The sequence below is a fragment of the Schistocerca cancellata genome, chromosome 1 (genome assembly GCF_023864275.1).
Source record: "Schistocerca cancellata isolate TAMUIC-IGC-003103 chromosome 1, iqSchCanc2.1, whole genome shotgun sequence".
NCBI lineage: Eukaryota > Metazoa > Arthropoda > Insecta > Orthoptera > Acrididae > Schistocerca > Schistocerca cancellata.
Window position 1 is genome coordinate 16,251,738 of NC_064626.1, and position 26,948 is coordinate 16,278,685.

General features: G+C 38.8%; 1 protein-coding gene across 4 annotated transcripts in view; it reads left to right on the forward strand.

Moving 5' to 3' along the window:
- The window catches only part of LOC126164408 (phosphofurin acidic cluster sorting protein 2), a 704,396-nt gene that overhangs the window by 664,725 nt on the left and 12,723 nt on the right, over positions 1–26,948 (forward strand). For all 4 annotated transcript variants that reach the window (XM_049920238.1, XM_049920240.1, XM_049920239.1 and 1 more), the window contains one exon: positions 3,652–4,115. In XM_049920238.1, the coding sequence (XP_049776195.1) occupies positions 3,652–4,115 (464 nt within the window). The remainder of the gene's footprint in view (positions 1–3,651; positions 4,116–26,948) is intronic.

Here is a 26,948-nt window from a genome sequence, read left to right on the forward strand (position 1 = left end):
CCAAGAGTCAACAAATGATTAAAGACAGTAAGAAGCCCCCTTCAGACTACAGAAGAAGCAAGTGTACCTCAGGAGTCGTCAAAGTAATGCGTTAATGTGCATCAATAGTGGACTGCTCTTTATTTGTTGATGATGTACTTTTTTATCCTTCTCTAACTCTGCAGCAGCAACATGTCAGTCTCAACTCAAAATTAAAAACAAAAGGTTGGCAGAATGGATTGTACATACTAGTGTTAGATTTTATGCATATGTGTGTGTGTGTGACAGAGAGTTTATTTTAATTATTTTTTTAATTTGCCTGTTTTGCAAATAAATGATACCAGTCCTAAGTTTCAAAGATTTTGTGAAGTTCCTGGCTCTCATGATTGAAAGCTCTCATGGCTATCACACCTAAGAGTTCTGAAGGCAAGATGTCTGATAGTACTGAGCATGCCTTAACCACAGATCTTGGACAGCAGGCAGATCACATTTGCACCAGTTCCATAAAGATTTGCGTGATCCCAGTATATGTGTGCGTGTCAAGATTACAAATGCCATTCATGTTTCTGCACAGAGAATGGAGCCACTTCCATCTAGTAGCAGGTGGTTTGCTGTTCAAAGAACCACCAGCATTCCAAGCCAGTGCTCACTGTCATTTGGGTATGTGCAAGCCATGACCAAGTGGCTTATGGTATGAAGCATAAGCCAGCATTAAGTCAGGGTTGCAGTCAAGGACCTCACTGATTACTGAACAAGTCCCAAATTATTTTAGAGTTACTGTGATATAAGGAAAACTACAATCCTCCACATGTTTCTTATTTTATGGTTCATGAACTTTTCAGGTGAGCACAAAAACTGTGTGCAGTATTCACAGATAGAATTAAGGGGGGGGGGGGGGGGGGGGGACTATTTTAAGTTATGTGTAATGTTTTCTGGCTGTGACCTGTGGATTTATTTACTAAATGGATGTACAGTATTTTGAACTGCAGTTACAGATGATCTCAAAGACACTGGAGCAGACAAGATGCATTTAAGACGTAAAAGTCATCTGCAACTACATCTTTAATGCCCTTTAGTCTATACAGTGAACCCAATCTGATTAATGTGTTTCATTTATTTGACTCTGTTCTCAACATGGAAGGGTTGATTAAGAAGGTATCATTCTGCTGAATACCAGAGCATATGGTATTTCTGGGAAACAAACTGGCCAACATGGCAGCCAGGATGCATGTAGCACATATGCTGTGGTTCAATATGTCATTCTCATGCTTGCTATCTCCTAGATGTTAATGTGGAACTTGGAGTGTGCAATACTTGTGGTATATGCATTTCAGTGCTGCATTTCAGTAGATTGTATTTTACTGTTCAGGCAAGAGCATGGAAACTGGCTTGTCCAATTATTTGCTCACCTATTTTATTCTGATCTACTTCCCATGTTATTGCAATAGTGTTGTCAGGGTGATTGGCTCATATATGCTTTTTTTGTAAATTATCAGCTTGTCAGACTTTTTTGAGTTCTTATTTTAGCCTACTTGTTGCTCCGCCCAGATTTTTAGTATGTTCTAGAAGACCGATCATGCTTATACATTTTCAGTTTGAGTTGCAGTTTGTCATTATTCAGGTGACTGTGGAAAATGGGAGAAAGTGAGTGTGGTTTTAACTCAGTTTAAAATCAAACAGTGGAAAATCCAGGATGGAATTTTGACAATCCCAGAAAGGATAGATTTGCTACTCACCATACAGAGGAGACGTTGATTTGCAAACAGGCACAGCAAAAAGACTGCTATACATTTGAATTTTCAGCCACAAGACTTTTATCTGAAGTAGAAAACATGCAAACACTTTCACAAGCACAACTCACACACATATGAATACTGTCTCTGACCACTGAGGCCTCAGTATGTGCAAGTGTGAATGTGTTTTCTACTTCAGAAGAAGGCTTTATGGCTGAAAGCTCAAACTCAGAACCGTCTTTTTGTTGTGCCTGTCTTTAACTGAATTTGTATATTATGCCCATTAAATCTTACACCTTTGAATGTCATTTGACTGGGATTATTTTTGTGAGGGACTGACAACCCCTATGTATAATTTCCTAAATCCCACACACACAATCATTTTTATGTTGGTTCTGGAGTATAATAATGAATGACCATAAAACTGCTGTTATGTTGGTTCACAATTTCCTGTACTTGGAATACCTTTTTCACTGATCATTCAACAGCTTTCCTGTGAAATCCTTATACGAGGGTGATTCAAACGAAAACCTTAAAAGTGCTATAATATTTCTAATTCTAACAATCAACAAAAAACTTAGCAGTAATTTTTTGACATAGTCTCCCTGACACTGAATGCATGTATTCCACAGCTTTAGAAGTGCATACACACCACGATGAAAGAATTCTTTTGGTCGCATATATAACCAGTTGTGCACCGTGGTTTTCACCTCTTTGTTGCTTCTGAAATGCCTCCCTCCCAATGCTTCTTTGAGTGCACTGAACAGATGAAAGTCACTAGGAGCAAGGTCTGGTGAACAAGGATGATGTTCCAGACATTTGGATTTAATATCCTGAATAGTCTCAACAGTCTTATCGACTGTACGTGGTCAGGCATTGTCATGCTGTAGAAATACTCCTGAAGTCACAAGTCCTTTGTTTACTCCTGACCGTAGGGCGAAGTAGACTTTCAGCATGTCTGAATAAGAAGTGCTGGTTACCAGCACTTCCCCATCCATATCAAGCTTCGAAATTATGCCAGTTGCATCAAAGAATAGAATAAGATGTTTCAGCAGACAGGTGAGTGTGGAATTTTTTTGGTTTCAGCGATGAACTGTGGCACCATTCCTTGCTTTCCTTTTCTGGTTGGTGTCACTGGACCCTAATATCATCACCTGTAACAATTTTTCCCTGAAATGAATCACCTTTGATGTGGAAACAATGCAAAAGTTCTTCACAGGCACATCAACTTGACGGCCTTTCAGTTCAGCAATCAATTGACGTGGCACCCATCCTGCAGAGGTCTTATTGAAGTGCTGTACATTGTGAACAATATTCTGCTTTATACCAACACTGATCTTCAAAGTTTTAGCCATTTCATTCAGAGTTACACATCTGTTCTCCTTTACAAGCTTCTCCACTAATGCAATGTCCTCATCTGCCACTATGCGTTGAGCCTGTCCTGCTCTTGGGGCATCCTCCACAGAAGTTACACCTCTTCTAAACTTCCTGTACCATGTGAGTGAATCACTGTACTACAACACTGTTAGTCTGTGATGAATTTTGATTGGTTTGCCATATTTACGCAGCCATCTTTTTGTGGATGTTGCTGCCATTGCCTGTGTTGCAACATCACTCTGCCACCTGTCAGTCACTTTCTGAACCTCAAGGAACACTACTGCCATTTACCAACTACATCACATGACTTTTCAAAATGTTACAGAACTTTTAAGGTTTTGATTTGAATTATCCTTGCAATGTGTCAATCAGGTGACCAGTTATACATTGTTGCAGTTTCTGTATTTAATTGTCATACATGATTTATATTGATTAGCTATTATATTACAGCCACAAACCCAGTAGAATAAATAGTGCCATTGATTCTGGTCTGTGTAACCCTAACTCCATATTAAGAACTACTGTACACTGTTGTTTATGATTTGTTTATTGTCTTTTTTAGGGATCATCAGCTGTTGCTGCAAACACAGCAACAGCAGCCACAAACCCAGCAACAAACACAGCAGCAATTTCTAGTGCAGCAACAGCAGCAGCAACAACAACAACAACAGCAGCAGCAGCAGCAGCAGCAACAACAACAACAGTTGCAACAGCAGCAGCAACAGCAGCAGCAGCAGCAGCAGCAGCAATCTTCAGTATTACAACAACAACTGCCTCAGCAACAACAATTTCAGCAGACACTTCAGGAACCAATGGAACTACAGTTAGATTTCTGGCTGGGTGCTGTCTTGAGTGGGAAAGCTACAGATTTTACACAGCCCCAAGGTAAAGGAAAGGGTGACTCAACAAAATCAACACTGAAGATGACGTTTCGTAATCTTCAAGTTCAGCGACTTCCATCAGCTGGTGAACATCCAAACCAGTACTTCATTATGAGCTATTCCACCAAAGAGAAGAAACAAAAAAGTGAGTCCTAGTGGTAATTTATGAGAAATATCCATCATGTGTCTTATAACAAGAGAAGTGCACTGTTATTTACAATTGTGTAATTATAGACAGCAGCTCTGATATTTTGCAATAATCTTTGTAGTTTTCACTCTTCCGTAGTCATGATGATGTAATAATTTTGCAAATCAATTTTCTCTTAAGAGAATAAAAAAAGCTATAATTTCCAGCCATGAATAAGGTCTCACAATAGAGACCCAAAGTAATTTGTAGGAAGATATAAAACCAGGTAATATAAAATACCTGTTCAATGAGGATCATGAATCATGAAGTCGTCCATACACAGAAAACTGCACAAGACAAAGGAGTTATACCAAGATGTCTGCTCCCACCTCTTTTTGCCATTGGTAGAATTTTTCTTTGAGATGCAATTGTGTCTTTACAAACTATATGTACTAACAAACAATTGAATTACAGGCAAAGTAGGTAGAACTATTTTTCATCCTGTCAATACTGACAACTCATTATGACATTAATTCCATGAGACACAAATATTGGTCTGTATCCACGGTTCACACGTCTCTCTCAGTAGCGTCCCAGATGTCCTGAGCAGGATTGAGGCAGGATGGCCTGAGGAACCACACATATACCTACATCTTTGGAGAGTTTTTCAATTAGTCAGTTCTGAAGGGATGGGATGCCACATAGCTCTGTTGAAGGCACAGGTTGGCTGTGGGGTGGTGTAGGCGAACAAACTGATGCACATGATTGGGCAGTAGGTTCCTGTATCCTTCAGCACCGTGTGACCATGGCAGATGTAACAGATATTTTGGAATAATCTTTGTAGTTTTCTCTCTTCCATAGTCATGATGATGTAATAATTTTGCAAATCAATTTTCTCTTAAGAGAATAAAAAAAGCTATAATTTCCAGCTGTGAATAAGGTCTCACAGTAGAGACCCAAAGTAATTTGTAGGAAAATATAAAACCAGGTAATACAAAATACCTGTTCAATGAGGATCATGAATCATGAAGTCGTCCATACACAGAAAACTGCACAAGACAAAGGAGTTATACCAAGATGTCTGCCCCCACCTCTTTTTGCCATTGGTAGAATTTTTCTTTGAGATGCAATTGCGTCTTTACAAACTATATGTACTAACAAACAATTGAATTACAGGCAAAGTAGGTAGAACTATTTTTCATCCTGTCAATACTGACAGGAAACAGACATCTATTCCTTGTAAACATACCAAATTTGATAATACCTCCACCATCCCTGCAAAACATTATTTGTGCTCTGCCATCAACAAATACAGGGTGAGTCAAAAAGGACTTTACAACTTTGGGCTGATACAGAAATTTATTGAGATAACTTACAGAATCAGTAGATGTGTCATTTTGTAGCAAACAACCTCAAGTTTGACTCACATAGTGCATCAGTACCCCGTCCTGTCACAAGGAGTGCCTGCATAGTGCGTGGTTAAAAATGGCTACTTTCACTGGTGTGGGATGTGCTTACTATGTCTTTTGGTTTCATGAAACAAACTCTGCAGTAAGTGTTCAGTGTAAATTTCATACCGAATATGCTAAACAACATCCACCCAGGCCTACAATTTAATTTTGCATTAAGAACTTTGTTGAGACGGGTTGTTCATTGCAACATGACAAATCACCAGGTCACCTCCATGTTTATGATTATGTCTAACAGGGAGAGCTTTGTTCACAGTCCACAAAAATTAATATGATTTGCATCTTGCAAAACCGGCATTCTACAATAGACTGTTAGGCAAGTACTGTGTACATGTTTATGCTTGAAACCATACAGGTTCACAGTGGCACAGCACATTAGTGATGCAGATGTTACTCATGAGGAATTCTGTGTGGAAATCTTGCATCAAATAGAGGATAACGAGACATTCATGAACACAATTGTCTTCAGCATTGAGTCAACATATCATATCAGTGACATGGTGAATATCTGCAGCTGCAGAACATGGGACAGTGAAAGTCCACATGCAACCCTGTAACATGTGTATGACAGCCCCAAAGTTAATGTGTTTTGTGAACTGAAAGGGTATCGCCCTTTCTTCTTCATGAAGAAAACTGTCACTGGTATTGTGTACCTGGATATGCTTGAAAACTTTTTAATTCAGCAGATTGATGAAGATGACTGAGATGGAATGGCTTACTACCAGCAAGACAGTGCACTACCTCACTTCCTTATGAAAGTTTGAGATTTCCTCCATAATCGCTTCCTAGTTTGGTGGATTGCCCATGAAGGGCCAATCGCATGGCCACCTCACTCCCCAGATGTGACACCACTGGATTTCTTTCTCTTGGGTTTCATTAAAGCCTGTGTGTATGTTTTACACTGTCGTTGTTGTTGTGGTCTTCAGTCCTGAGACTAGTTTGATGCAGCTCTCCATGCTACTCTATCCTGTGCAAGCTTCTTCATCTCCCAGTATCTACTGCAGCCTACATCCTTCTGAATCTGCTTAGAGTATTCATCTCTTGTCTCCCTCTATGATTTTTACCCTCCATGCTGCCCTCCAGTACTAAATTGGTGATCCCTTGATGCCTCAGAACATGTCCTACCAACCGATCCCTTCTTCTAGTCAAGTAGTGCCACAAACTCCTCTTCTCCCCAATTCTATTCAATACCTCCTCATTAGTTATGTGATCTACCCATCTATTCAAAGCACCACACTTCAAAAGCTTCTATTCTCTTCTTGTATAAACTATTTATCGTCCATGTTTCACTTCCATACATGGCTACACTCCATACAAATACTTTCAGAAATGATTTCCTGACACTTAAATCTATACTCGATGTTAACAAATGTCTCTTCTTCAGAAACACTTTCCTTGCCATTGCCAGTCTCCATTTTATATTCTCTCTACTTCAACCATCATCAGTTATTTTGCATCCCAAATAACAAAACTTATTTAATACTTTAAGCGTCTCATTTCCTAATCTAATTCCCTCAGCATCACTTGACTTAATTCGACTACATTCCATTATCCTCATTTTGCTTTTGTTGATGTTCATCTTATATCCTCCTTTCAAGACACTGTCCATTCCGTCCAACTGCTCTTCCAAGTCCTTTGCCGTCTCTGGCAGAATTAAAATGTCATCGGCGAACCTCAAAGATTTTATTTTTTCTCCATGGATTTTAATACCTACTCTGAATTTTTCTTTTGTTTCCTTTACTGCTTGCTCAATATACGGATTGAATAATATCAATGATAGGCTATAACTGTGTCTCACTCCCTTCCCAACCACTGCTTCCTTTTCATGTCCCTCAACTCTTATAACTGCCATCTGCTTTCTATACAAATCATAAATAGCCTTTCGCTCCCTGTATTTTACCCCTGCCACCTTCATAATTTGAAAGAGAGTATTCCAGTCAACATTGTCAAAAGCCTCCTCTGAGTCTACAAATGCTAGAAACGTACGTTTGCCTTTCCTTAATCTTTCTTCTAAGATAAGTCGTAGGGTCAGTTTTGCCTCACGTGTTTCAACATTTCTACGGAATCCAAACTGATCTTCCCCGAGGTCGGCTTCTACCAGTTTTTCTATATGTCTGTAAAGAATTTGTGTTAGTATTTTGCAGCTGTGACTGATTAAACTGATAGTTCGGTAATTTTCACATCTGTCAACACCTGCTTTCTTTGGGATTGGAATTATTATATTCTTCTTGAAGTCTGATGGAATTTCGCCTGTCTCATACATCTTGCTCACCAGATGGTAGAGTTTTGTCAGGACTGGCTCTCCCAAGGCTGTCAGTAGTTCTAATAGAATGTTGTCTACTCCCGGGGCCTTGTTTCGACTCAGGTCTTTCAGTGCTCTGTCAAACTCTTCATGCTGTATCGTATCTCCCATTTCATCTTCATCTACATCCTCTTCCATTTCCATACTCTTGTCCTCAAGTATGTCGCCCTTGTATAGACCCTCTATATACTCCTTCCACGTTTCTGCTTTCCCTTCTTTGCTTAGAACTGGGTTTCCATCTGAGCTCTCGATATTCATGCAAGTGGTTCTCTTTTCTCCAAAGTTCTCTTAAATTTTCTTACCCCTAGTGAGATAAGCATCTACATCCTTACATTTGTCCTTTAGCCATCCCTGCTTAGCCATTTTGCACTTTCTGTCTATCTCATTTTTGAGACGTTTGTATTCCTTTTTGCCTGCTTCATTTACGGCGTTTTTTTATTTTCTCCTTTCATCAATTAAATTCAATATTTCTTCTGTTACCCAAGGATTTCTACTAGCCCTCATCTTTTTACCTGCTTGATCCTCTGCTGCCTTCCCTATTTCATCCCTCAAAGCTACCCATTCTTCTTCTACTGTATTTCTTTCCACCATTCCTGTCAATTGTTCCCTTATGCTCTTCCTGAAACTCTCTACAACCTCTGGTTTTCTCAGTTTATCCAGGTCCCATCACCTTAAATTCCCACCTTTTTGCAGTTTCTTCAGTTTTAATCTACAGTTCATAACCAATAAATTGTGGTCAGAGTCCACATCTGCCCCTGGAAATGTCTTACAATTTAAAACCTTGTTCATAAATGTCTGTCTTACCATTATATAATCTATCTGAAACCTTCTAGTATCTCCAGGCTTCTTCCAAGTATACAACCTTCTTTCATGATTCTTGAACCAAGTGTTAGCTATGATTAAGTTATGCTCTGTGTAAAATTCTACCAGGCGGCTTCCTCTTTCATTTTTAGCCCTAATCTATATTCACCTACTACATTTCCTTCTCTTCCTTTTCCTACTGTTGAATTACAGTCACCCATGACTATTAAATTTTTGTCTCCCTTCACTACTTGAATAATTTCTTTTATCTCATCATACATTTCATCAATTTCTTCATCATCTGCAGAGCTAGTTGGCACATAAACTTGCACTACTATAGTAGATGTGGGCTTCGTGTCTATCTTGGCCACAATAATGCGTTCACTATGCTGTTTGTAGTAGCTTACCTGCACTCCTATTTTTTTTATTCATTATTAAACCTATTCCTGCATTGTCCCTATTTGATTTTGTATTTATAACTGTATTCACCTGACCAAAAGTCTTGTCCCTCCTGCCACCGAACTTCACTAATTCCCACTATATCTAACTTTAACCTATCCATTTCCCTTTTTAAATTTGCTAATCTACCTGCTCAATTAAGGGATCTGACATTCCACGCTCCGATCCGTAGAACGCCAGTTTTCTTTCTCCTGATAACGACATCCTCTTGAGTAGTCCCTGCCCGGAGATCCGAATGGGGGACTATTTTACCCCTGGAATATTTTACCCAAGAGGATGCCATCATCATTAAACCATACAGTAAAGCTGCATGCCCTCGGGAAAAATTACGGCTGTAGTTTCCCCTTGTTTTCAGCCGTTCACAGTACCACAACAGCAAGGCTGTTTTGCTTAGCGTTACAAGGCCAGATCAGTCAATCATCCAGACTGTTGCCCCTGCAACTACTGAAAAGGCTGCTGCCCCTTTTCAGGAACCACACGTTTGTCTAGCCTCTCATCAGATACCCCCCTTGTGGTTGCACCTACGGTACGGCTATCTGAATCGTTGAGGCACGCAAGCCTCCCCACCAACGGCAAGGTCCACGGTTCATAGGGTGTTACACTACCAGGCAATTTAGCTGACCTTAAAAACTGAATCTATGCTGCCATTGCATGACTTACACCTGATTTGTCACAACGAGCATGGGGTGAAATTGATTACCAGTGGGATGTTTGCCACATTACAAATGACAGTCACATTGAACCAAAATGACACTTTTGTGTGAAACTTGAGGTGGTTATTACAAAATGACGTATCAACCAATTCTGTAAGTTATCTCAATAAATTTCTATATGATTATAAAGTTGTAATGTCCCTTTTGACTCACCTTGTACTAATGCATATGCAGTTGATTGCTCAATGAAGTCTTTTTCCATGCTTATATCTATGCTCTGTCATATGTGGTGAGCAGAGATAAACATGTCTGGTGGTACTTTTGCATCCCGTGGCAAGGAGGTGGTTTGGGATGGTGTGGCAGCTCATATGGTGAAGGGTGTCCATTACTGAATTACCAGATGCTTTGCTTGATTGTTGCCAGTCTCTTTACTATAACAGTCTGTGATTTTAAACAGCATCCTCTCTCAAAACCTTACTGTCCATGGTAGTTGACTAAAAGAGAGGTAATTTTTTCATACCTTGAAGGGTGCACTCAAGATTGTGGCAAGTAAAAACTCTAGGACTTTTTACGACTTTCGAGATAGAGACATTCACAGTGTGGCTGTGATCAGATGTGATGATACTGTGTACCTTGTCCATCCTGCATTCAACTGTCATGCCGATGGCCACATAAGGTCTGACACTATCTTGAGTAATGTTAGAAGACACAAAATTCCAACTGTCATGATGACAGGAGTTCTCTCTCTCTCTCTCTCTCTCTCTCTCTCTCTCTCTCTCTCTCTCTCTCTCACACACACACACACACACACACACACACACACACACACCACCCTCCCTTTATCCAATGCAGCAGGTGTATTTAATTCGATTTTTATGAGTATATTTGGAAAATGATAGATTTGCTGTTATATAGTTAAGTTTGCAAATACAAACACACACACATATGGACAGTTATCCAGCACCTTCATATCTGTATTATTATATGTTGTATTTCCAAACAAGCACAAAGTATTCTCTCTCTTCTATTTCTGTATTGTTCAAGTCTTCCTCTCTACCCTTTATAGTCTGCCACACTTGTTACAAGGCTTCTTCTTGTTCTTGTATGTCAAAGTTACAAGTTGTGCATATCATGGTGAACTCAAACAATCGGAAGTTCAGGATGGAATAACAACAGCGTGCAGCCACAGCAGCAGAGACACTGGTCATGTGTATGTGAGTTGTCCTTGTGTGAAGGCCTTTTGGCTGAAAGGTTAAAATGTGTAGCAGTCTTTTTTGTTGTGCCTGTCTGCGACTTAACGTCTTCTCTATAGGGTGAGGGCGTATTGTGGTAATCTGTTTGTTTCTGCCATCCGTGTGTGTCTGACAACTCGTGAAGTAACGAAGACATCTGTTGTAAACTGTAAAAGTGAGTCCTGTCATCTGTTTTTATGTTATTCGTTTTGTAACACTTTTATTGCTTTTTTTTTTTTTAATTACAGAATTTGGCCAATTTCAAAACCACCTACAGAACCTCAAACCGTGGTACTTTTTTTTTCTTCTCATCTTCCCATAACTTCTTCACAGGTTGGCTGACGGCCTGCCTCTGTTCATTTCCTGTCACTCTCCCATATTGTGGGTTTTTTAGCTGGAAAGGAAATTTTGCTGTATTTTTGAGAAGCCTGAAATTTTCCCTGTCCTATAAGGTGTCTTTTGTGATGTGTAGTCTTTTCAGATCCCTTTGTCTCTCTTCCAGCCATGTGAAGGTTTTTAAGTTGGAAATGTAATTGAAACTTTTCTTGTTAGCCTACTGTCATTTGATGAAAGAGGTATTTTTTTGTACATAGGCTGTTATTTATTTAATCTTTTTGTAAACCACCAATTTTGGCTTATGAAGTAATTTTCTAGTGATTAACTGTATTGGAAAATCACATTACATTACTTATATCATTAGGGGAAAAATAATTACCTTTAAATTTGCGAAACGTCTAAATTGGCAGCATCTTCACAGTGTGTGTCTCCATTCATATTGGTTCACAAACTGCAACTGTACCTGATGTGCTGACATTTGGTTTGTGCACATGAGATGAGAAATGTGCAGATATATTATTTATTTATTTATCTTGACAAGAGTAAGAGAGTGGGTGTCTAATAACATCACAAGAGAATGGTCCAATCAAACTTGTCAAAACCTACCCTGAAATTTTTCACGCATGTAGAGTATGCTGAAAGAAATGCAGTTCAAAATTTTAGTTGCTAAATTGCACTGCAAGTATTTTCAAAAACTACTAGTTACCCATTTTTGCTATACAAAGAACTGCTTATTACAGCAGTTTGTACAGCCCCTCGCTGCTTAACACTCGAGTCTGCGAATAAGCAGATCTAGCCCTGACAAGTGCAACGTAGTGCGAAGTCCAAAGTGCACACACATGAATTCTAAGCACTTAAACCATATCGAAAATGACTCACTTAATTAATTCTTTTAAATAACTAACAGTTCAAATTCATAGCTAAACTGTTGCAGATGAAATTGTTACACAAGTGACTGGCAGAGGAAAGAAAATCAAGATAGTGTATGATGTTACAATACAGAAGACTTTCATTAGTTGGCACTTTAATTTGTTGACCTTAAGTATTTTATGACAGTTCTTGTATCACAGTTCTTATGATAATTTTGAATAATGTATATTTTGCTAACAATGAAACACTTCATGCGGAGTGCCTACTGGGTGACAGAAACAAACATTCACCTTATACCAGGTACTCCTGATTAAAGAAAAATTAATGCATTCAGGCAAGTCGCAGTAATTACTAGTTTTATTTAGACAGAACTGGAATGGAGCGAGAAATGCTGATGCTGTAGGTCTGCATATTGTGCTGTGTTCAATAACACTTTACTGCTGATAAACCTGAAATGACCAAGAGCTATTGAAAATTATACTGTTCAACAATTATCTGAAAAGTGCTGTATCCTGATGAAAAACTTTTTTATAGAGGGTCTGAATCATATTATTAGTTGTGGTAATGTGAATTATACTGACAGTTTTTTCATCATCCTCCTAAAATCAGAGGTGTTGTAATGGCGACTGGAACGGTTGCGGGGTAGTAGTGATGGAAACGCAGAGGGACCCGCGGAGCGGCCTGTGAACAATGACCAATGGAGGACGTTACGACACAACGAGACCAGATGACAGAGTAACAAACCAAACAAGACAACCACGTCCACTGGAATAGAAACACTAAAGTCAATAGGCTGTCTGAGACGATCTGTCCTGAGACGTACACAATGTTAGACTGCTGGCTGAGCGCGAGGCAGGCGCTTCAGTACGCTATCGGGGACGCCGCTGTGGCACCCTCACACTAAAAACGGGCCAGGAACCGCACGCCGCCACAGCTTACGGCGCAATGGTGCAGAGACTTCTGTGGGTCTTCGACGTCCATGACGTCTGGCGCGGATTCAAATTCTGCGGTGTGCAGTACCAGAAGAGGTGTCATCAAGACCAGGCCATAAGTCCAACAAATGAATTATTCTCTCCCATTTTCTTCAGCTTACGAGACTTTTGCAAGTAATCAGTCCTTTTTTTGTCATAATTTGCCATGAATTTCCTGAAGACAGAGATAAAGTTGCAGAAACAGTAATCCACTGATACTTATCACTGACATTGTAGTATATGAAGGAAGGAAAGAAGATTGGGTTTAATGTCCTGTAGACATTGAGGTCATTAGAGATGGAGCACAAGCTCAGATTGTGTCATGATAACAAAGGAAATCAGCCGTGCTCTTTCAAAGAAACCATTCTGACTTTTGCCTGGAGTGATTTAGGGAAACCACGGAAAACCTAAACCTGGATGGCTCGATGTAGTTTTGAACTATCATCCTCCCGAATGTGAAATGAGTGTGCTAGTCACTGCACCTCACTTGGTATTGTTGTATACAAACGTGTCATAGCAGTCATTGGCTACATAAGTACACTCAAAATGATAAATTGTGGTTTGAACAAAACCTGACTGATTGGCTGTATATGCAGCTTTTAGGGGATAACGAGAAGCTTCATCTTCAGGTCAGCAATGAATTTCTCTATTTCCTATTAATGACATCTCACGTACATGTTTACTGGAGCTAAACTTCATAATTTTGTAACTTCCTTTTTTATATATTCTCATGAATCTGTTTAACCATGTCAAAGAAGCCTGGAAATCAGTATTGTTCATGTCACTTACAGTTCAGAGCACCCAGTCTCATAGATTTTTATTGGTAACAGTGCACTGACTCTCACAAGCAGTTCTAAATCTTTTGAACAGTTTTTCTTTCACACTTTTGCAAGTTTCATTTTGGTGCATATTTTGTACTTCATGTAAACCTTTCTGCCATTTATACAATTCATTTCTGCCATTTATACAATTCATGTTCAGATTTTCTGAAATGAAATCATCTTTGCACACTGCTTAAGTTTAAGCGTTTTCTCCTTCCTTCATTTAACCAAAAGGTCACTGAAAGCTGTTATTGTACATATTTCTTCTGGACTTGGAAGGTACTCTGTTATTGTTCTGGACTTCAATTAGCACAACAATAATCGTTCGAATTCGCAATTCAAAGAATTGCCCAAGTTATTTCCTGTTTCTTCTAATGTTACCACAATTTCTAATGAAATGTTGACATCATTGGAATGGATATCCAAGACGTTAATACTAAATATCACACATGTAGGTCTTCAGGAGAAGTTGGTGATTTTGGCTGCGTACCACCTTCTTCATATTTTATCTTTGCAAGACTGAAAACATTAACTGGATCCACATTACTGTGAAACTCTGGAACTTGCACAAAGACAGAAGCTATTAACAGGCATATGTGAAGAACTCACAAAGAAAATTCAGTTTTATCTCTATTGTTAACATTTAGTGATACTGCAAAGGCAACTGCTAATTATTATGGATATTAAATGAGTTGCAAATTCAAGCAAATAGTAACTATAAACAATTGTGTCACAGAAAGTATCAACAGAAAGGGTAATTCACTTCACAATTAATGATTGTGTTGAGTCATGTTATCTGTTTAACGATATTCCGTCACTCGAGGATACGTGCCCACTGGCTTGTGCATGCACTGCCTACTACAGCTACAGCAGGATGCACAATTCTCCAGCTGCGTGGCAAGTTAGAAGTTTGGTAAATTGCAATATTTCTTTCAAAGAAATACTTGCAGTGGTTCTTTGCAGCTAAAATTTTGACATTGTTTCTTTTGGTGTACTCTTCCTACATTAAAAAAAAAATAATCAGGGCAGGTTTGGACATGTTGGAGTGGTCAGTTCCCTCATCAGTTTATATGTGTAGATAGCAACTAATAAAACAGTATGAAATAAAACTATTAAAAAAATCTTCTGGTAAACCTTCCGGGATGTAAGGTCGTGGTCCATGAAACTCTTCAGCTCCTAACGTTTCGTCCAGAGCTGCGCTGGACATCTTCAGAGGGGTGTTTCTCCTCCGGTGAGTCTTGCCGACTGACCACGACCTTACATCCCAGAAGGTTTACCAGAAGATATGTCATCCGATTGTGAAAGCCTTCATACTATTAAAAAAATCTTGTGAAATGGGGAGTTCAAAAATTTAAATTTCTCTTAGTATGTACATACTAGTTAGATAGACATTCAACGATCACAGGCCCTGCAGACCACGCGGCTGCTTCCACAAACTGCCTCCATTCCTTCCTGTTTTGTGCCCGGTTCCTCCAGGTGTCTTCAATTCCCAGGGCTGCTAGGTCCTGCGCCAGGTCGTCCATCCAGTGCTGCCTTGGTCGTCCAGTGGGGCGCTTTGTGTTTGCTTTCCCCGCTAGTGCCATCTTCGCCTGTCTCCCATCTGGCATATGGGTTACATGGCCCACCCATTGTATTCTTTTGCTCTTTATCTTCTGTAGGATAGTTGGTTGTCGCATCAGAAGGTAGATTTCCTCATTTTTCCTCCTCCTCCATTCTCTGTTATCTAAAACTGGTCCCCATATCTTCCTCATTACTCTTCTTTCATATATTAATAGTTTTCCCCTTTATCGCTTAGTCATGCTCCATGTTTCTGAACCATACATTACTGCTGGGAATATCACTGTGTTGTCGATTTTCATCTTTGTATTCACTGAGATCGATATAGAGCCAAGCGTCTCTCTGGGGGAATGCATGCATTTCGTTCCCACTGCTATTCTTTCCTTGATGTCCATTTTTATGTTGTTGTCCATGGTAAACCAAGAGCCCAAGTATTTGAACTGGTTTACTCTCTTGAACCTCTTGCCATCTATCTCAAGAAATGCTACCTGCCATTGTCTTCTTCCTAATTGCATGAACTCTGTTTTGTCTCGATTCACTTTGAGCCCTACCTTCTGTGCATTATTGTCCATTTTCTGGTACAGTTCTTTCAACTTATGCTTCGATTCACTAAACAGTACTACGTCATCTGCATATGCGAGGCAGTTGAAGGTACCGTCCATCTCTACTCCAGCCCACTCCTGTTGCCTATACACTCTTGTATTACTTTCTCTAAGATGACATTGAACAGAACATATGAGAGAGCATCCCCTTGTCTGAGGCCTGTCTCAATCTCAAATGTTTCTGATGTGGCTCCTTGGAAATGTACTGCTGCCTTTGACCCTTCCATACAAGCTTGCACCATTCTCACTAGCTTCTCAGGTATTCTGAAGTCCTGCATTGCATTGTATAGGCTATTCCTGTGGATGCTGTCATATGTACATTGAAAATCGACAAACAGGCTGCAGATACCTGTATCATATTCCCAATGTCTTAGTGTGAAAATGTGATCTATTGTCAATCGAAATGTGATCTATTGTCAATCGGTTTGGTCGAAAGCCAGCTTGGTACTCCTGTATGCTGTTCTCTATGAATGGTTGCAATTTTCTGAGGATGATGATGGACAGTACCTTATACGTTACACTCAACAAGCTGATTCCTCTGTAGTTAACACATTCCATTTTGCTTCCCTTCTTGTGTATTGGGCATATTATAGCCAATTTCCATTCTTCTGGCAGTGTCTCCTTCTCCCATACCAACTGGATCAGTTTGTATATCTCTAAGTGTAAGATACTAGTAATATGACTAATTTAATCTGTCAGTGTGAAAATTATGTATGAGTAGTCTTATCTGTTGGTGTGGGAATTATGAATGGAGACACAATTTTCATCTTGATTTGTAAGTGGAATGCCAGCAAAATCTTTGAGATATCTTATGTTTTTCATTTCTTTCTTCTTCTTCTTTTTTTATTTTATTTTATTTTTTTATTTGGATGACTTGTAAAATGATTAAAATACCCATTTTCTTCTGTTTCTTCATCTGATGTAGGGCTGGGCTTCAAAGTTACAGTTGTCAAACATGTTATGAAATGTGTGTGTTGTGTAATCATTTTTAATGTTGGTTTCCATGCAAGATACAGTGTTGATTTTTGTATGGTTATAAGTTCTGGATCTTTTGTCTGAAATATTACCATGAGAGAACAGCAAAATTAGTCTTATATTTAGTCACTTCTGTATCTACGGTAATGTCATCAGTGAGTGACTTCTGTGCAATTTTCAACCTTTGCTTGTTCACTTCTATTAACATTTTTAGATCAAAATCATTTACATTGGCTAGATTTGCAAGAACTATTATATCTTTGTTAATTTCACCATCAACCAGTTGAAAATTTATCATTCTCCATAACATTGTGTGGAAGTATGCTTTTTTGTGGGTTGTTAGATGGCATGATCTGTTGCTGATTAATGAGCCTTTAGTTGCTGGTTTCAAAAAAATTGTGAATTTGTGCACTGAATATGTTAAAAGGAGTTATTTCAACAGTTTTGCTGGTGTTTTACTTATGACTAATCAAGACCAAAGTAGCAATTCCACTCATAATTAACCACAAATAACAGATAAAATTAGCCATACATGATTTCCACACTGACACACAATATTATTCATATTACTGGTACCTACATACTAAGTCAAATTTAAATTTCCAAACTCCCCATTTCACAACACGTTTTAATAGTTTTATTTTGTATTACATTTGTTAGTTCCTATCTGTATGTTTACACTGAGATTATTACACACACACACTCTTTTATTCTTTGGTCAATGTAATTAAATAAATTATATCTTTGTGCATTTCCCACCAAATGTCATACAATGAAATACAGCTGCATTTTGTAAACCAATAAGGATGAAGACACAGATAGCAAATCAGATTTTTGACAAAGTTAAAGTTAACAATTCGTCAGCTAATTTACCATCACACCATTATGCTCTTATTTTGTATTGGTAACATATTACATACAAATAATCACTAGAAAATGGCTTCATGAGTCAAAATTGGGTGTAAGAAAAATTAAATAAATAACAATATAAGCAGGAAAACTGCCTCAATCATTCAATAAATATCTGACTGTGGAACCTCCCATGAAGAAGATATTATCATTCATTCTATGAATATGGCCATAAAACATTAATCTCCTCTTCCTTGTCACGTCTGTTATTGTTTCTGTATTTCAACACTGTAGGAAAAGACAGATTGCTGCTTACTACAAACAAGACACGTTAAGGTGTAGACAGGCACAATTAAATGACACTTACTTACAGCTTTCAGCCACTATCTTCATCAGTAAAAGAGAGTCACACCATTCATATGCACAAGCAAGCACATCTCATACACACGTGGCTGCCAACTCCAGCATCTCAGGCTGGAATGCAACTATCATGTGGTATGCAAGCTGCAATCTGCAGGGGGAAGGGAAGGGGAAGGGATAGTAGTTTATGGTGGTGAGAGAGACGAATTCTGTCTGGTGTAATGTGCAGGGACTAGAATACCAACAGGCACAGCACCAAGAGGTTGTGAGACAAGGAGATGGGGAAAAAAGGAGCAGAAAGGAGAGGAGCAGGGAAAGACAGGTAGGTGGATGTGTTGGCAGAGGGCTGGAAATAAACAGGGCGGGAGATGAGAATGGGAAGAAGAGGTAGGACAGAGGGGTGGAAACTTTTGGGAGGAGGGTGTGCAGATGGTAGCTGGTTTGAGGTTGGCATTAATCTACATTTCTCCTTTTCCATCCATTGTTGTCTTTATTCTTTTGCGGTCCAAAAACTTTTTTTGATTATTTTCCTTTCTTTCTTTCTTTTCCAGTTCTTCTTGTTCATCTTTATTCTTCAGTATAAAGCATTCAGATCTGTATAGTGCTTCCAGTTTAATTGCTGTTGTGTAGTGTCTAATTTTTGCCTAGAATGCTACAGATATTTTATTATATTTGTTTTGTGTGAGTTTGTACACTAATTATTTTATTTACTTGTAGTGTCATCTGATCCATGTGATTGTATCCGTTCTCCCAAATACTTGAAGTTATCAATTTGTTCAATGTTTCCATGTTGTATTTGTCTATATTTTCCCCTACTGTTTTTATGTTCAATATATTCTATTTTCTCATATGATATCTGTAATCTGGTTTTAGCTGCAATTTTGTGAAGTGTTTCTGTTAGAGTAATTTGCTGGTAGTATCTGATTGCAACTATAATGTTTATTATACGCAGTAACAAGTTAAACACTGTTACACTAACTCCACTGTCCACAGAATAAACAAAAGTGTGTCAATAGCAACACAGAAGATATTTACAGAAGTGAGGCATAGATTCTAAATTCACATACCCCTACTAGAATCATGCCTGAAGAAGAAGAAGAAGAAGGGGGGGGGGGGGGGGGGGAACCTACATTTTCAGCTCAAATTCTTGTAGCAGCAGATGATGCCAAGGCTTTGCCATAGGTTTTGTCATCATGTCTGCCAGCATTTGGCCTGAAGGTATGGGCATGACTATTTTCTTTTCTTATAAAACAACGTCTTGTGTCTCTGTGTTTGGTTTGACTTTTGTAGACACTAGTCTTGGACGAGTCAGTTGCTTCTTTGTTGTCACATATTAGTTTGATAGGATCCTTCTTGAGGTCTGGAGATATTTCACCGTCTAACCTTGGAAGTCACAATGTGTCCTTATGTGATAAATTCTGGGGCATATATTCTGCCTCAGTCATGGATAAGGCTACAGTTGGCTGTTTCTTACTTTGCCAGGATATTACTTCTCTTTGAAACTTAAACAAATTTCCAATTGTTTACTTCCTGTCTTCAGAATCTCCAGTCCAGTCTGCATACAGTAAACTATTGTGTGACAGTCCTCTGTTGTAGAAAACAATAGCTTTATATTCTTGATACATCTAGATATTTAAAGATCCTTCTGACTGCTGCCAATGCGGTATGCCTGGATTGCAACAAAAACGGCTAACATTTCCTATCAAATAAGCTAGGCCAGGCCTTGTTCCTAACTGAGCTTACATTAAATTTCCTATTTCTTGCTTTGCAATAAGTTACGTTCTTCATATCTTCTTGATCTTGCCCTGTTTTTGACCCATGTTATGAGTGTGCTCTCCATTATTTTCCATTGGCATAGATATCAGTTTACAGTCCATCATATTATATCAATTGAGAACTTGCTTCACACAGAAAGTCTGGTTTATCCATAAATAACTTTCTTTGTGATTCCTAGTAATTTGGATACTTGAACAGTTTGTGGCTTCACCAAGATGTTTCAGCTTAAATTGTTTGTGAAAACTTCTTTCTCTTGCAAATTGTTGCTGAAAATTAGCATACCACTCACATGAAGAGTAACTATTAAAATGTCTGAACTTTGATTTCTGTAATAGACACAAGAGCGAGTCTTGCTTTTGAGTGCCTTATTTTGAAATCTGTTAATTAAGTAGACTGCAGTGGAGACTGCTTTTGACCGAATTTATTTGCCCAATTTACTTTGAAGAGTGGACATCTCACTTTTGCTATGATTGTATATTTATAATGCTCATCTTCTCCATTTCATTCTGATGTATATGGCAGTCTGATGTCATATTTTCTCCTGTCCGAAAATGTTTTTCAAGTTATTGTTCACATATTCTGTGCCATTATCTGTACACAGAGTGCAGATCCTTTCCCAGTTTGCCTTTTGACTAGTTTTTTTAAAGTCTCAAATCAACTGTTGTACTTAATTTTTATTTGGTGAGAGTATATACAGATATTTTCCTGGAATAGCCATCAATTAAAATAAAGAAGTATTTTGCTCCTCCAATTGCCTTGTTTGCCTCAGCCCACACAAATCTGAGTGAACTAGCTCAAAAATTTCCGTTGCTCTTGTGCCAGACCTTGAAAAGGGAAGTCTTGTTCATTTGCCCTCTAAGCAAATTGCACATGGAGTATTAACTGCTCCCTTATATGCCTGTTGAATCTTTGAAGTCAAGTCAGGGCTGTTTTGTACTTTGTCATTTCTTCTGTGAAAACTGTTTAAAAGATCCTAGTGGTTTTCTGTCTGAAATTTGTCATATTTTCATTTCTCTGTTCTAATAATTTGTTTTTCTGTTTTCAGACCTCAGTGAATGTGCTCCATTCTCTTTCCCCTTTAAGGATGTACATTTTTTCCAAGCTGTTAGTCTATGCTCCATCGCTTCATCACGTGCCATGTTCAACCATCAATTTTTGTCTTCTCAGTGGTTGCTCTAGTTCTTTTACCATATCTATAATTGCTTCTCTGATCTCCTCTCAATTTCCCATCTTTTTTGTGTCAACTTTTGTGACAAATTCATCCCCATTTTCTGAAAAAGTTGTATCAACTGAATGAATTTTGAGATTTGGTCTTCTAGGCTGAAATTTGGCTTGAATTCTGTTAAAAAGTGGTCAGAGATTATGCCTAGTCCTCTTCTGTACTGTATGTTCATGATTCATCTGTGGTTTTGTTTGGTTATTGCCTCATGAATCAGTTGACATGAGCCTAAATGTGTGTTAGGTCTTCTTTGTCCTTAGTAAATTTCTGAAAAAAGTTTTAAATTGAATTGTCTGTAAAAGGTGATGGACCTTTCTTCATTGTTATTGTAGGATTTATGTGTGGGAAGTATTCCTTCTATTCTCTTCCAGTTGTCTTGTGTGCTGACCTGTGCATTGAAACCTCCTACAAGTAGTTTTATGTGGTGCTTTGGTTTGTTTGATGTCCCATTTTCTGGTGTTTCCCAAAAATGTTCAACTCTTCCTGGATTTTTCTGCTCTTGTTGTGGGTATTAGTCGACCACAATATTATTGCACCTGGGAGTGAGGGTGCTTCTGTCGGCTCATGTGTTTGCTCTGCACTTGAAACCGATCAGACTACGCTCTGCTATTTTAATAACGAGACAACTTGCTCATGAAATTGTTAGACTTCCACAGTGTATAAGACAGTCAAAAATATTGATGTGTTTTTTTTTTGTTTTTTTTTATTGTAATGCCACTGCATGTTTCCGATAGTGGCTGCAGGAGGCCAAGTCAAGTAGTAGGTGTGTGTGCCTTTATGGTGATATATATGTTATTTGCTGACCTAAATGAGAGAAGTGGTATTTGCTCTGATGTGAATGGATAATGTTTTATGCATTCTCTTAGATTCGAAACTGTTCCAAGAGTAGTGAATTTCTGTTCAGTCTTTATGGCTGGGTTTTCTTTATAAATCCTGTAGGCCTCTGATTCAAATGTGCTCTGACCTCCACATGTAGTTTCATGAAGTGCTAACATGAGTATATTGTGTCTGTTTAATACATCCATCTGTTTTTTTAAGTTTACCTGCCTTCAGGGAAGTACTGATAGGCAGTGTGCGTGGCAGATGTGTTTTTTTCTAGACCTTATCAGGAAATAGTAAGGAAACCCTGATTCTTCCTTATGTAGTGTTCTAGGCTCTTCAGAATTTGATGGTCAAATTGCATCACTCTTTCCAGTGATGAAAGATTGTTTACCTCCTGGAATATTTTTCCTTTCAGCGTTTACCTTCATGTCTTGGTTGAAAGTAAATGAGGAAAGGTGTTGATGCATTCAGGGGATGTAATATCTGTGTTCGCCAGATGGGTTTAAATGGGGAATATGGAAACAGATGCCTTTTGTAGCTGACTAGTAACAGTATTGTCATTACACTTCTATTAAAATTATTTTTCAGGAGCCTTAGTTTTGTGACTCTTTGGCTATGGCAATAGTTATTTGGTCATCTAGAAGATTGAACTACATCTGCATCCATAGTCTGCAAACCACTGTGAAGTGTATGGCAGAGGTTACTTTCCATTGTATCAGTTACTAGGGCTTTTTCCATTCCATTCGTGTATGGAGTGTAGGAAGAACGATAGTTTAAATGTAAACACCTGTGTGTGTGTGTGTGTGTGTGTGTGTGTGTGTGTGTGTGCATTTTCTGTTAGTAGTCTAATCTTGTCTTCCTGACCACAGCAGCGATACAGAGGGGTTTGAAGTATTATTCCTAAATTCATCACTTAAAGTTGGTTCTTGAAACTTACTAAGTAGTTTGACAGGATAGTTTGCATCTCTCTTTATTTGTCTGCCACTTCAGTTCTTTCATTATCTACTTGACATTCTCCCATGGCTAAAAGAAACTTGTGAACATTCATATTGACCTTCTTTGTATGTGTTCAGTATCCCCTGTTTGCTATGAGTTCCATACAATTGGGTAATATTCTAAGACGGCTCATACGAGCATTTTGTAAGCAATCTCCTTTGTAGACTAATTACATTTTCCCAGCATCCAACCAATGAACTGAATTATTGTCATATGTTTTACCTATGATTGAGCCTAAGTAGTTGCTCCACTTAATATTCCTACAAAATGTTACACTCACGTATTTGTATGAGTTGATGGATTCCAACTTTGACACATTGACATTGTAGTCATCATTTTGTGACATGCAAAATTTTACATGTCTGAACATTTGAAGCAAGTTGCTAATCTTTGCACCAACTTTAAGTCTTATTAAGAAATGACTGAATTTTCGTGCAGCTTTTTTCAGGTAGCATCTCATTATAGGTAACTGCATCAGCTGAAAAACTTCTGAGGTTAGTATTAATATTGTACCCATGCACATTAATATGCAACATGAACAGCAAGGGTCCCAACACACTTCTCTGAGGCACATCCAAAAATTAATTCATTTTCTGATGACTTTCCATCCAAGATAATATAGTGCATCTTCCCCAACAAGAAATCCTCAGTGCAGTCACAAATCCCACTTGATATTCCGAACACTCGACTTTTGGTGATAAACATACATGTAGTACAGAGTCAAATGCTTTAGGACGTAAAGGAACAGTGATTCTACCTGACCCTGCCTTGACCCATGGATTTCAGATTGATGTGTGTGAAAAGTGCAAATTGGATTTTGCATGAATGATGGTTTTTGAATCCATGCTGGCTGTTGTGGAGGAGGTAATTCTGTTTGGCATACCTCCTTTTTTTTTAGCTCAGAATATGTTCTAAGATTCTACAACAAATGGATTCTAAAGACATTGGATATTAGTTTTGTGCATCACTTCTGCTGCCATTCTGATAGATGGGTGCGTCATGCGCTTTCTTCTGACCACTGGGCTTGTTTCTTTGTTCAGTTAATCTAAGGCAGGGCTTCACAACATACATGCTTGCGGAGCAAGCTGTGAGGAGCAAGGCGCGAGCACGGAGCAGCGCGAGCATGCTACCCCCACTACCGGACCAGAGCAGAAAGTGGGGAGAGTCACGTGGGGCACACAACAGCTGCCGCCAGTCAATGTAAATCCGCGGCCACCTGCAGGGATATCACTCACGAATTATTACTGTGACAAATGAAACAAATAAAGGAGAATGTACACATGCCACATAATTTTATTAGCTTAGTGTATGCCTTTACATTCACATTAATTTGTGAACTGTTACACAATAAAAGGTGTCACTGAAGTGTGGGATTCTCGGTTATCTTGTACTTTTTGTCCTTTACAATTGCGTTTATGTTCGGAGTAATTGTTCTTGTGCATTGTAGGCGCAGCGTGCAGTTTAAATTTCGATCAGACAATGCGTTTCTCAGGTGCGTCTTGTTAAATTTCATTGCAGAGAACAGTTGTTCACAAACATACGTGGACCCGAACATTGATATTATTGTAGCCGCCAGTTTGTGCAAACGAGGAAATCTATCCTGAGGGAAGTGTCTGTAGAATTCCAAAATGTTTTTCTTGTTCTGAAATTTGTCTCTATTCTCTGTCACACTGCAGGTCAATAATTTCTAGTTGCAGCTCAGGACGAATCTTTTCAATATTTGCTGAATATGGAGAGGCAAACAGATCAAAATCTCTGTCTAGTGCTGTCAGATCTTGAAAGTATTGATCAAATTCTTCCTTAAAGGCAACTAAACTATATGAATGACGTTCACAGTCTTTGTGAACATCTTTCATGGATGATAATTTAGGAAAATGAGCTAGATTTCCTGTTTCCAGCTGACTCACACAAAGTGTCAATTTCATTTTAAAAGCTCGTATTCGATCTATGAAATGAGTAATTAGCAGATCTTTACCTTATAGTGAAATGTTCAAAGCATTCAGATGGCTAGTTAAATCTGCTAAGAACGTGAGATCACATTTCCATGAAGGCTCTTTCAATTCAGGAACACACATGTTATTTATTTCCATGAACACATTTATCTCATCTAATAGGCAAAAAAACCGATTTAATAATTCGCCACGATTAAGCCAGCGGACCTCGCTGTAATAAGGCAGGCTACCATACTGGCTTTCTACACCCTCAAGAAAGCTTTTAAATTGCCTGTGTTGCAGTCCATGCTTCCTTATATAATTGGTTGTACGAACAACAACAACCATCACATTTTTTAGAGTGATACTCTTTGCACGTAAATTTTCCTGATGGATCACACAGTGATTTCATTTAGCACAGTCAGTTTTTGCATTTTCTCCTTCAACAGCACAACGAAACCTGATTTTTTCCCTGAATTCGGCATGGTCAGTTTTTGCATTTCCTCCTTCAACAGCGCAACAAAACCTGATATTTTCTCTGTCATCGCTGGTGCACCGTTTGTAGACACTGAAACTAATGAATTCCACGACAATCCTATATTTTCAACACTTTCTTCAACACTACTTAATATATCACCCCCGGTTGTAGTGTTCTTCATGGCTACTACATCGAGGAGCTCTTCCCTCACCTGAAGATCTCTATTAACACCTCTAATAAATATGGCAAGCTGCGCTTTTCCAGTGATAACAACACTTTCGTCCAGAGCTAGAGAATACGCCATAAAATCTTTACAGATATTTGCAAGCTGGCTCTGGACGTCGTCTGCCATGTCCTGTATGCGACGCATAATGGTCATGTTAGATAATGGCACAATTCGGAACTGTTCAACTTGAGATTGACACATATGTTCTGCTGCAACTACCAAACATTCTTTTATTAAATTGCCATCAGTGAAGGGGCGCAGGGATTTTGCTAAAAGCAAAGCAATTTTGTAACTCACTCTGAGAGCTGCCTCAGTTGATTTTTCTTCGTCGTCCAGATCTTCTTCGGGTAGCTTCCTTTTAAGTTTAATAACTTCCTGTGCACGATCTGGTCCATCACATTTTCCACTTCCGTAGTCTTTCGCGTAGTACGACATATAATGTCGCTGCAAATTAAATTTCCTGAAAGAATTCAGCGTTTTGTGACATACTAAACATTTTGCAACACCATCTTTTTCTGTGAACAGATAAAATTCCTCCCGATGGGGGTTGAACTGCGAAAGCATGGTTGGGGATACACAACGGTGACTTGACATGATTCTTAACCAGCGCAATGACTGTTAGAGCTGATCGTAGTGCTTTAAACGTTACACAGTTGGTGCGAATTCAATAGGCATGCTGCGGCCCTATTTAAACATGCGCGCGCATTTCCCCTCCCTCCCTACTCTGCGACCTTGCACCCGCTTGCGAGCACGTGCCTGAGCAGACGCGAGTACTCGCGCTCAAAACCGGCCAGTTGTTAAGCCCTGATCTAAGGTATGTTAATGGTTAAAAGAGGGGCTACTTAGCTGAAAATTCAGTATAGAATCTGACAGGAATTCCATGAGCCCTGGAGATTTATTCAGTTTTAATGGTTGCGGTTATGTCTCAATACCACTGACACTATTCGAGAATTACATTGGAGTAATACTCCTGGATTATCCTTTGCAAAGGAATATTTGAAAATGGAGTTCAGCATTTCTGCTTTTGCTTTGCTGCTCCCTGTTTCAGTTTGTGCCTCATCCATGAGTGTCTGGACATTAACTTTGGTGCCACTAAGAACCTTCACATATGGCCAGGATTTCTTTGGGATTTGTGAAAGATATTTT